At 45.2% G+C, this 12928-nt stretch overlaps 1 protein-coding gene across 5 annotated transcripts in view; it reads left to right on the forward strand.

The window, feature by feature from the left end:
• The window catches only part of syne1a (spectrin repeat containing, nuclear envelope 1a), a 121869-nt gene that overhangs the window by 3079 nt on the left and 105862 nt on the right, over positions 1 to 12928 (forward strand). For 4 of the 5 annotated variants that reach the window (XM_076755669.1, XM_076755673.1, XM_076755674.1 and 1 more), the window contains exons 1-2: positions 7757 to 8379; positions 10720 to 10781. In XM_076755669.1, coding sequence (XP_076611784.1) covers positions 8235 to 8379; positions 10720 to 10781 — 207 coding nt within the window. In that variant the 5' untranslated portion in view covers positions 7757 to 8234. Of the gene's footprint in view, positions 1 to 7756; positions 8380 to 10719; positions 10782 to 12928 lie in introns of those variants that run through there. The other variant, XM_076755671.1, reaches the window with a different exon arrangement.

Genomic DNA, 12928 nt, shown 5'->3' on the forward strand with positions numbered 1-12928 from the left:
GGCGAGGCCGCTTTGAACACCTCCCAGCCTGAACTCCTCCATATGCTGTGGAATTTGCCTGTTTGTTGTCTCTCATTAATGAGAAAATCGATGCACTGTTTTTCCTATTTCAATCTCTCACCTGTTTTCTCCATCTTGGGCGGCGCAGGCATACATTCGCGCCCACGCCTTTGGGTTTTACCGTCTGCCGGCCTATCAAGGGGAGAAGTTTGCTAAGTCTTGTTGTATTGGGAGCACCTGCTTGAATTTTCTGTGCGTAGGCTGTTTGTAATCCTGTCCTGGCAATTTGCTTGTGATCAGATAGTACAGAGGGAGATTGCAGCACACTGAGGTTCTCAGTCAGTTCAGGCTTTGCAGATTGTGTTATGCAAAGCGTAGTGACCGCATTTAAGGAAATTCTGCAGTATGGCCCAGTTTTCATCATCGCCTGCCAATGTCATTTTGGCTAAGGAGGACGGTGAGCAGGAAGCAAGGTGAAGAAGAGGGTAAAGGGCAAGGGCAACAGAGGGCAGCACACCTGGAACACATGTGGATGGATGAAACAGGGATGAGAGAGAGGCAGTGGGGAAAGCAAGAAAATGAGACTGGACAAGCAAAGGGGGGGGGGGGCACACACACCAGTTTTTAAGCTCCTGATTGCTAGCGGGTCTGGCACAGATCCTCAGGTTGGCACGAGGCCAGGGCGACATCCTGTTGCCAGGGGCGACATTATGGTTCGGCCGCAGCCAAGGAAGGCCCGAGCAGACGGTCACCTTGAGCCATGCCAGCCTCCCGTTCAGTTCTGACACCGCCATTTATCGTCCGCGGCTCTGGATGCCGCGGCTTCACACGCACACATGTGCCCACGCTCTCGCCCAGACGCCGAAACAAACACTCGGTGTTAAAAATAGCTGCGATGCATCTTTTTTCCCCCCCATCATACCACTGGGAGTCAGCGGTTTAGCTGAGTGGTTAAACAGAAGCAGAACAGGTCTTCAAGGCTCTGCAGCAGCCTCAGAGCTGTGGCAGTAGGGCCAGTGTGGGATGGAGCTGCAGCATGAGTTCTTATTTATTCTGCTGTTTCTTCCTCTTGTCTTTCCAGATTGTGTGTACGACTCGTTGCCATAGCGGCAGCCGCATGACAGCCAGCGCAGGCTTTTTACGCCCTGTGGGCTTATTGGCCATGTCTGGTTCAGCTTCTGCTTCTCTAACAGAACATAATGTTTGATAAAGAGCCGTGTGCGCATGTGTTTGTGTGCTCGGAGGTATTTTTGTGTAGTCTGTGCTAGTTTCTCAGTGACAGCTTCCATTGCAGATCACATGATCATCTCTTTTAACCTGGCAGTCAGTGAGGGTTTGACATGTCACAAGATAAGGTCACTGGAGGTCCCACCAATACAATACGAAGGGGGGCCGGCCTTCATTCAACCGAAAGCTTCCTTCAAAGATCACACCTTCATGAAGGTCAGACTGTATTCCAACATTTCAGTGGAGCAAACTATCAAACATAAGCATCTTTTTTTTTTATATATATAATAAGGTCAAACCAGGAAAGAGTGAATCGGCAAATTGGTCGTATTGATTCTATTTTTGTTTCCTAGCACCTCCTTTTGGCATTCCCGTGTTAACGTTTCTGCCAAGTTGGATGTCTGTTGATTTCGCTGAACTTGACGAGGCAGATTGCCGAACTGTTACACAACACAAGCAGCGTTTAATGGAACTGACAGCACAAAGACTCTCTACAGATGTAATGAAGGGATTAATTACAGGATCTTACAAAACAGGGAGCCGTTGACGCGGTATGGACCGTTACATTCAGTGTGGAGCAAAAACACAGCTTCAGGCCACACTGATTCCATGATACAATTCCCTCAGCATTTCTGTTTGACACATTTAGGTATCAGATAATTTTGATGGACGTACTGAACAATGTCCCCACAGATAACATCCTGACACCTGAGCTCGTGACCTCGAGACACATTCAGCCTCTGTCTGTAATTCTTTGAGTCTCATGCATGCTCTTATCTTTCACCCACAGACACCTTTTTTTTCTCCTGTCACAATGTGTGTGGATAGTGGAAAATTCGGCCTCTGGCGGTCCATTTAGCACTTGGCGGTTTTTTAAATAGAGGGCAGATTGTGATGCCCCGACCTCTGCGAGGTCAGCTGGCTGGATAATGTGATGATTTCGGCACACCTGAGTTAGTAGTGAAATAAGTCATTCCCGCCTTTTATTTTAATCTCCTTGAAGCACTGGATGGGTCACAGAAGAAGCTGTTTCCCACAAAACAGAGCGTTGACATTTAAAGTACACCTGAGCTTTCATCATTTTATAATCCTCTTTATAAAAGTCAGCTTATTTTGTACATATCTATGCAAAATTGGGCACTTTCTTAGCTGTTTACTTTTGTAGTGTCATTGTTTACTTCTGCTGGATTCAATTACCATGTCCCCATGTTCCAGGAGGGCAGGGGGTCCAGCGTTCCTTTTCATTCACCCTCAATGGAAAAACACAGCTATGGAAGTGCTGTATGTATGAAATGTTATTTCCTGTTGTGTTGCATGCTGACATCTGTCCTCTCGGGCCCTCTCTCGCTCTGAGGCTTCCCGCTTCAGACACAAACACAGCCTTCCACCTGACATAACAAACCCTGTTTTCCTGCTTTTAATAATTCAGCAGTGTTCGATGAGAAAACGTGGAGCAGTCACATGATGTTTAGGACATTTGAAGGAAACGATGAGTGCCTTTGCAGAATGGCGTTATTAGCTGGACAGGTGGTTACTTTCAGAGTAAAATGAAAAACATGCATCTGCTGGTTGCAAAAAGAATTGTTTTAGATTTGCTCTCAGTAAAACAGAAAATGCCCCCAGATGGATAAGCATAAATACTCTCAAGTGGTTGAGTGTGATAGGATTTTGTAGATGATTCTGGCTCTGTTCCAGCCAGTGTTTCTATTTCACAGCAAAGATGAGACTTATAACTGAATTTACCGCTCTGGCCACAGTGATTTATTTAGTGTGCTGACGCCAGTCCTTTCACTTTACTCGTCCCTGTAATGTGCGGCAGGCCAGTGAACCTGGATAAAGAGCTTAGACTGTCTGACCCACTCCTGCACTCCCACACACACGAAGCATCACACAAACACAAACACACACACACACACAAAATCATCACACACACAGATCGGTAGAGAGAACAGCAGAGAACATCAAGCTGAAGATATTTTTTCAAAGCCAAATTGAGTCTTTCTAAAGCTCTTAGTGCCACTGATGTGACCCCTGATGCCTCCAGTGGTATAGATGCTTTGTATTAGCTGCATGTTCAGTCTGTTTGTGTATGGTGTTAAAATGTGGTTTTGTTCGGCTGAATATATTTGCCTGATAAAGGAGCCCTTGAAAAGCAGGAAGAAGATTAAAGCTCAAATCCAATGAGGTGCAATCTCAGACTATTCTGCCACAGGATAGCATGTGATTTTCTGCGGCATCCTTGTCAGAAATGAATCAAATTAATAATTACTAGATTTTTAAGCGATAACGGTTTCTCAAAATGATTTCATTTAGAATTTATTTCTATTTGTTTGTTTTTTACATTATAAATACCTTTTTTCACTTTAATTCATTGCCATGCTCGTCTGTTTAAATGCTTTGTGTGCATGTGTGCGTGCACGTCCGTGTGTGTGGGTTTGTGTGCGCCCTCATGCGTGTGCATGTGTGTGTATGTCAGTACCGCAGGTGCTGAAATTGCTGAAATTACTGTATCAGTGGCCTGGCTTTAATGAACACTGTGATATTTGGACATTTTTGTTAGTGACAAAGTGCCTTCTCTGCACATCTGGTCCTGAAAAGGGAGTGATGGTGCTTGAAAGAGGAAAGGGGTTGTTTTGATAATCACTTTGACTTGTTCCCCCCTTCTTACTCTCTTTAATGTGGTGTCATTATTACTGAAATGTAATTAGCTATGCTAATGGGCTGGCATTTGGACTTCCGTCTCAGCACTTATGTTGGGACTGGTAAAAATATGCTGTAAATGAAGTGGGATGGAGAATGGAAAGGCTGAATGGGCATGTGAGGGTTGAGTGGAGGTGCTGAGGGTGTGATAGAGGGTGTTATTGACTGTTAGGGCTAAAGTACTCCAGCGGAAGTGCAGAGAAGGGTTTTTTAAATTAGGAATTGTTGGGGTGAAAGAGAAGAGCTGGAACCAGGAAGTGGATAAAGAAGCTATTGAGAGGAGTATAGGGGCAGAAAAGCCAACAAAATCTGTTAAATCACTTTGGGTGTCAGTGGGTGCATTACAAATGTGTGTGTGTGTGTGCGTGCACGTGTTAGGTGCGTGCTTGTGAGTGCGTTTGTATATGTGTGTGCAGTATGGAGCAATTACGAGATACCTCTCTGGTGCACAACAAAGCCATCCATTCAGTGCAATGATAGCTTTTACAGGCGTGTTCCATTAATGTTGCACTGCAGAAGAAAATGTATTATGGCTACAGAAGTCTAACAAGCTCCCGTAATGCAGCGTGGTATCAACACTGCCACTGTGACTCTCACTAGAACCATACATATACGTCCACAGTGCGTTACTCTTCTTTGAATTTAAATGTCCACCAGCGTGAATAATATTAAGATGATATATTTTAATGAATGCATTACTAAATTAATACTTGCCGGCAGAGAGTGTAACCTTGCACAGTACGTGTGGAGGGCCGGTCCATATCTGACCGACCGTAATCATGGCTGGTGAGTTGTGGAGTCATTAATAGATTAAGAGAGATCAGAGATGCTGAAGCGCAGAGCAGGGTCATCTGGGAGGCTGCAGTTTAAAAGCTGATCTTATGCTGAGCTTGTTCATTTTTCCTGTCCTCACATGTCCTGTCTTGCTTTGTCTTTTGTGTCTGTGCAGTATTTCTTCAAACCCGACTTGGACAAAGAGAACTTTATACACTTGAAGCGTTACTTATCCACTAGGTGGCGCTGTGTCTCTATGCACTCCTCGGGAAGCTAAATAAGAAGTCTCGGCTGCTCAGAAAGCAAACCCAAATATCCTTAGGGTGAATAGATTATAATACGAGCAGAAGCAGCGTTACACCACCCTCCAGGAGGCCGTTTGTTTTTCCTTTAATGGCTGAAAAGAGGCTGTTCCTCCTCTCCTCAGGAAGCATCGCACCCCGCAGACATACCTGTGTGAGCGCCGGGCGCTGACCCACGTCCAACCTCCACAACCTCAGAGAAGGATCTGGTGTTTTGTAGGGCTGCCAGGGGCTCCATTAGGGATCCAGACCAGCTGAGGTTCAGTCTGTTTTAACCCTCCAACACCCCCCCCCCCCCCCCCCCTTTTTTCTCTTGGAAAGACGGGAACACTCTCGAGGTCTGCAGCCTAAAGGAGTCTGTTGGTTTATTCTCGCACATACAGTAGACATGAAAATGATTCTGTCTCCATTCAACTTGTCTTGTTGTGTCTAGGTGTGTGTGGGTGTGCGCGTGCGTGCGTGCGTGTGAGAGAGTGAGTGTGTGTGCAGCTGCTCGCTTCTTTCAATCCCCGTGGTGAAGTCTAATAAGTCCCATGAATCCTCACCATCTTGTTTTGATTTTGTCCCGGGGTTGTTTTTCTAAACAGTTTAGCTCTCCAGGGAAGTTCGGCTTTCCCACTTTCGGCTGTACGGCTGCTAACTGGAGGAATTCTCAAAAAACACACCGACAAAAACAGACATGTTGTGTTTTAACAGCCCATTTTGGACTTCCAGTACGCCTAGAATTGGTCCTCATTTTCCGTTGCTTCCCTGTAAATTTAAGGATCCTCACTGATGGGTTCAGCACCTTGGATAGTTCCTTCACACTTCTCAATTGAAGTGTAGCTCTCCAGGAATAATTTATCAGACAACACCTTGAACTCGGCAGACAGACTGACAGAAACTGCTAACTAGAAGCAAATGTTCACGGGCTCATCTGTCAATATAGCGTGTTCCATTATTTACGTCATTGATATTGTGTGGGCTGCACAAACAGCAGTATGTAAGGAACAATAGATTTTTTTTTTCTTTTTGTCTGGCTGTTGTTTGGACCAAAGCATTTTCTCGCAGTAATGTTATTGAGTGGTGATTGTGACTGTGTGCAATATGAGTGTCCCACCGGATTCTGCTTTCCACAGGCATAAATTGATGCCTTTATAGTCTAGAGTGAGCAAGTAAAGGCAATGTATATGTAAATATGGAAAACAGGACTGCATGAATATTTCTTTGAACGCACGTTCTCAGTCTATCTATAATACGCGTACACGCATGCACGCACGGAGAAGTAATAATGAATGTGCAGAAAAGTAAAACGGACACTCGTTTCAAAGACAGGTCCGCGGAGTGGGCTGACGCTGTGACGGCCAGTTTCAGGGCTGCTAAAGGGAAGAGTGTCAGCAGTGTGATTATCAGCAGACAGATAGCGGATGACAGCTGCCATTGGTTATTGATGACTTTCATAATTAAAATCCCTTATGGGGGGAACCCAAAGAACAAAAGGGAAAATCACACAAATGATGAATGGTGCTTTCATCTTTAAGGCTGATATAAGACCCACCAGGCTATTCTGCATGAATATTGCTTCCCTGGAAACTCTCTGAATATGGTTTCAAAGAAGAGCCCAGTCCTTTTAATATTGCCAGAGTGTGCCTGTGTGTGTGTGTGTGTGTGTACATGCAAGTGTGTGTTAGAAAATATGAGGGACAAAATATGAGGAAAATAGACGGACTGAATGTGGGAGAACATAAGTCTGACAGAAGCAGAGGTGCAGAGCTGACAGTGAAAAGGAGAGGAGGTCAACGTACTGCCACAGCCGTGTTTTTTCTTATAATTGTACTGCAGCAGTGGAGGGGTTTGAGCATCATTTCGGCTCCATAGCGCAGGATTGCTTCTGATCCACTTCCTCGTATCAGCCGTAGTGGCCCTTGCAGTTGGAGAGTGTCTCTTTCGATGCTAAATTCAGAGTTGCTGGATGAACAATACTCCCATTGTCTGCAGTGCCGTTTGTTTTTCGCCTGGTTCGAAGCTCAAGTTTTACATGCACTTAGCACAATTTCCACTGCGAGGCAGATCACACATTCAGAGTGAATGAAGGTTAAAACACACTTAACATTGCTTCCTTTGTTCTGGACTTGCCTATATTGTCTATAGACGCTTTAAACTCTGATCTCGACGTGTACGCCAAACCTAACCTCAGATATAGCGTTCATCTCTATTGTATTCCGTCCTATTCAGTGCTCGCTCCCTCGGAGAAAACAAACAGACAGATGCACTGTATGTGACTGTGGTTGAGATAAAAGCGGATCCCTTTTGAAGAGCGTACAGTAGCAGATCAGACAGGACCACTGCCAGTGATAGTCTGCTCCCCTGCAGGCTCTGTAGAGTAGAAAGCTGCAAGCCTCAGAGCACCGCATGGTATCTGTGTGGATGAGAGAGAGCGAAAGAGAGGAGGGGTATTAGAGTGCCAGCAACACATAGGGAATTCCTGCACATCTATCCCAATTCTGTGTTAGTGTATTTGTATATATGTGTGTGTGTGTGTGTGTGTGTGTGTGATGCTGTCAGAGTAGAGCTCCCACTTCCTCCCCTCGTAACCTGCTAAACGGTCCCCCTCAACCCACCCACCACCCTTCTCTCCGCTCAGTTCTCCCTCTCCACATCAGGACGGGGCTGCTGTGACATCACTCATTCCCACGTACTCTGATTGGCTGGTCAGTGGAGGGAAGTGGATTGTTCCTGTAGCCTACAGTGAGAAATTAAGGGAGAGAGAGAGAGACAGAGAGAGAGAGAGAACGTGGGAGGGAAAGACTGAGATAGAGAGTGTTGGAGAGGCAATGAGAGAGAGAGAAAGGGACTAAGCAAGACAGATTGATGCTGAGGCAAGCCGGCACTGCGCTGTTCCCACACACGCACACACACACACACATGCACACACACAAACAGTCTTTGCATCACGCGTACACTCACATCACTCCCAAGCTGCTTAACAGGCAGGAAAAACACTGAGTCTGACTGAGTCTGCAGCCCGTTGCTGCAGGACAGGACAGAGGACAGCAAGACGTAAAAGACGAGGGGAGAACAGGAGGGCGAAACCTTCCATCCTGCGTTGCCTCAGAGCAACAGTTTCACCGCTGTCATCTCGGGAGGTCCACTGCTCCAGGGAGCTCTTTAAAGACACCTCCCCAAAAAAGGGGGAGAGGCAGCAAGGGCAGGAGCAAGGGCAAGTGTAGCCTCTCCCAGAGGTTGCCGTGAATGTCCTCTCAACGTCCCCATGAAAACAGGTGGGAATCAAGGCGTAGTCTCGGGTACAAGATGGCACAACGAGCAGGGGGCGAAGGCTCCCCGAAAAAGAACACATCTCTCAACCTGGTGACGGGGTTCTACCACTACCTCCGCGGTAAGTGGGACAGTGTGTGCATGAATGTGTGTATTCTGCTGAGATGGATAGTGTGAGAAAAACAAGGCAAGTACGTGGTGTGTGTGTATTTGTAGGATAGGCTGTGTGTCTCATGGCACTGCAGTATGGACTGCGTGTGCCTGCTGTATGTGAGTGTGTGCATTTTGCAGTGTAATTTCCTCACTAAGTTTTCCCCACAGGGAAGATGTTTTTTGAGCTGTGATGTGGTGTGTGTTGTCCAAAATAGGCAGAAAATTTGAAGGGGGCGTTTCCGCCATGGCAGAGCGTGTGTCTGTATGTCTGTGTGTGTGGAGGTCGCTGAGCTCTGAGCCCACAGCCGGTGAAGCAGGCATACACAGCAGACAAGTACCAGCTCACTGCGTGTGTCACAGCACAGCAGGCAGACTGTCAAAATGTTTGATTTCTTATCTCTCTGTTTGACCCTGTGGCGGTCCGCCTGTCTGCTCGTCTGTATTTGGATGTAATGCGTTCAGCATTCTGTCTGACTGTCTGATGGATTAGATTAGATTGGAAGAGACATTACCATAATGTTTCTTTGGATTTGTTTCCTGTCACATTAGCTATGGAGAAACGGAGAATCAGTCAGAATGGTTGCTTTACAGTTTGCAGTAAGTTTGTACACGGACTTCCTTCCTTTTCTGTCTGTTTTTGATCCAGTCTCATCACGGTGGCATCAACAGACACAGCCCCTGAGACAACAAACCAGATTTTAATGATATTTCATTAAGGTCGTCTTCACTGCGGGGGGTCAAAGTGGGAACTCAGGGGCTGTGGGTGAGACTAATGATGATACAGGCCAACACTAGCCGAGAAGGTAATCAAGTGTGTTAAAATGCCGCTGCGAGGCTGGGTTGCGGAGGACGGCTGTTTCCCTTTGTGATATTGAAAGAATGTGAACGTGTGTGTGTGCGTGTGCTTAAGTGTGACTGTGTGTGCGCATAGTTCAAAGTCACCTCGTCCCTGAGACTGAGAGGCTGGCACCACGCTTGTGCAGACATGTTCTCCGTCACACGTGTTTCTGCTCTAGCATGCATGCAGGAGGCTAAATCTTCCCCATTCTCATCCAATATTACCGCCCATCAATATTTGATTACTCCTCGACCCAATCATAAGATTAATTCATAGAACGGGGACCTGCTCAGTGGCACGTATGACTATGCGTGAATGTATCTGCATTATGTATGAACAATCCCCCGCCCACCCCCACCCCCTCACTGATGCACACACACCCCTTACTGTTCACATCTGCCCACAGTACCTAGTGACACACTAACCAACTTGAGTGTAATCAAACCGTCAGCATATTTCATTAAGGTAGAGGAAAGCACCGTGTCTGCCGTCCTCTCACTGATAACGTGTTTATCTGGGAGATATTGCTCTGTGGCGCAGACGGGACAGAAAAAAACATTGTCACATGTGCCAGTCACTGTACATGATTGGATCCTTAGAGTCCCTGCTAGACTGTAGATTGTTTTGTTTTTTTGTTTTTTTTGTACATTACAATGGGATGTATGTGGCAGTCACACCTGAATTTGTCAATGACACATGTAACCGTCGCAGAAGTCCTAATTGTTACAGCATGAGCTGCAAGCAAAAGTGAATTCTGCTGTCAAAAATCAGGAAGGATAAATTACAGCAGGCGAGTGTATTTGTTGCTTCTAAAAAGCTAAAAACTATGTTTTGTGTGCCTGTACGTGTGTGTTTGTATCGTATGCTGGCTTGCACACATGTGAGAGACCAGGCTTGATTTATGTCTCGTCCTCATTTAAGTTAAGTGGCTTTTTAGGGGACATTGTCAGCAGACATCTATGCTATTGATTGTGCCTTTGCTAAATGGGCTTTATCACTGTAGCCACCACAAACAATGCCCTTCTGTTTAGGCTAAGGTTGGCTTTATGTACAATATTGTAGCAGCAAAGTGCCTGCTTGAACTGTGGTCAGAAATGAATAAAAACCTCTTATAGATCATGGCAGAGGTACATGTCATCGTATAAGAAGAACCACTGCCCTTCTATCATCCAAAGGGCATCTTTGAGAGGATGATATGTCCACACCAAGAGGAGTCCAGCATGTGAAAATGCCATCTTTAAATGTCAAACGCTTTCTCTTACCACATCAGTGCAAGGTATGATTTGGTGCGACTGCGTTCAGACACATCAGACAGAAAGAAATAATATCAAAGTTAATTACACTCTCCATCCAGCTCTGCAAACCCAATCAACTCTCGAAACAATAGACAATGAGAAGCTTGTGTTTCAATCCCCTCTTTGTTTATTATTGCATGTGACTGATAGTGATGCTCTGGGCTCTGATTTACAGATGAGCAGGAGGCAGTGCAGAAAAGGACATTCACAAAATGGATCAATTCCCACTTGGCAAAGGTAAGAGAGTCTGGTTGATTCCCACTGCCACTGCCAGCATTGTGTTGTCCCTTTACACAAACACTCGTGCTGGTGTTTGTGGATTGAAAACTTCCCCATGTCATTGTTTTCCACTTCCAGCCGCTTTTCTCTTCCATACTCCGTCCTCTTTTTGCTCCATTTCCACAACACGCTGTGGAGCTGGTCATGGGACTGACTGTGCCAGCTCAGACCACACACACAGTCATTCTCACTTGCATGCCTTTCATACCCCTTTTCATTCCTCCAATCTTGTGTAGCTTGTAGCAAGGATTTACTCTCACTCTAATTATCTCTTGCACATTATACCATTTATTACACTGTATATCTTTTTTCCTGCAAGCTACTGTCTGTAATTTAAGTCTAAGTAACCTATAAGCTCTCTATCTCAATATGGACCAATTTAGATTGTTCCGGATAGGGGTTTTTATTTAGAGACTGCCCTTCATTTGCCTCCTCAATGAGCTTGGACACCAGTATATCTGTAACTTAAACTGAATAATTACACTTGATGCAGCTGCATGCTGAGGGGGCATCGTGTGCATGTAATTATTGCATTATACTGCATTAGGCTCGTCAATTTAACCCATTACTGCTTTAACAGCGTTTCAGGAATGGGTGGACAAGGCAAATATGGCACAGTGCAACACAATTAAGTGCTATTACAATCTGCAACGCTCCTCTCAAGGATTCCTATTTGATTACGACAGCTGTGGTGGCCTTGAACCGCGGTGACGTGGAGCAGAAAATTCATTTGAAAAGCACTCTAGAGGGAATAAACCTTGACGTAATATTAAATATCACGTCTCAGGACCGTGCCAGCAGAAAATTGTGCACAGCCCAATACCTAAATGCTTTGAATTTTTGATAACGTTTAAGGTAAGCACATAGTTTATTTATTAAGTCATTCTGATGCAATAGAGTAGAGCCACAGCTCTTTTGCTATTTCATGGTTGTTGAAAATGACAGGGTTTGATTGCAAAGACAATGAGGACTCACAGGAGAGGGATCCCCAAAAAGCCTGGATTAAAAAGCATAAAGAAAATTTTTGGGGGAATGCATTTAATCGCTGTCCTACAAATTAGATGACTTTCTTACTGTTCCCACATTTGCATGGTCCGTATGTAGATGGATCCAGCAGCTTAGCTGTCATAATGACTAAAAACAGGGGAAGCCCTCTAATTCCTACAATGTAACAGCTGCATCTTGTTTAATCCACACAAAAACCAAAGTGTAAAAACAGCCATTTGCTGTTTTATGGGAGGCTATGTGCTGTGGTATTTCTTGGCCTGCTGGCTGGATGGCTGGCATCTGCTCCAAGCAGGGAAAAAGTCTGACATAACATGTTAATTAGTGAACTTTACTAGTGCTGGTAGGTGGATTTTGTTACCCTCAGACTGAGCCAGCCTAGCTGTTTCCTCCTGTTTCTTGTATTTATGCTAAGCTAAGATAGCCATCTGCTGCTTCTAACTACATATCTACATACACATGTGAGACTAGCATCGATCTTCTTGTCTAGCTTGCGGCAAGAAAGCAAATCAGTATATTGTCCGAATGTCTATTCTTTTAAAGGTACGCTATGCAGGAATAGTCAGTTACTGCTTGTAAGCACAACTTCAATCTTGTCCGCTCCTCCCCAGTTCAACACCAGCGGGAAAACAGTGCATGTTTGTACGCTGCGAACTACTATTATAGGAACATTGCATTGGTTGTAATGGAGAAGCCGACACTTCACCAATCTTACTGAGCTAACAGCCCTGAAATGTCCCGAACGCAGCAAAATAAGAAGAAAATAAGAAATCCCCGAAAATTCACTTTATGTGATTTAAATTCCATTTAAATTCACCTTAATCAACCAGCCAATCAATAAATTAGTGATGCTATCACAGTCCCATTGGAAGAGATAACAGTGTTTGTTCCCCACGCTTCTATCTCTATCTACAGTAGTTGATCAAATTAGTTGCTCTCCCCCTCGCCCATCGTGAAACTGCTTACCCTTTCACCTGATGCCTGACGTTGCCATAGTGACACTGATTGGCCCATATTTGTCTTCAAAAATGTCTTGGTCGTCATGGCAGCTCAGTAAATGTTCGCAGAGCTTTGTGATGAGTAAGGGGTGAATGTCAATT

This window comes from Chaetodon auriga, chromosome 18 (assembly GCF_051107435.1).
Source record: "Chaetodon auriga isolate fChaAug3 chromosome 18, fChaAug3.hap1, whole genome shotgun sequence".
NCBI lineage: Eukaryota > Metazoa > Chordata > Actinopteri > Chaetodontiformes > Chaetodontidae > Chaetodon > Chaetodon auriga.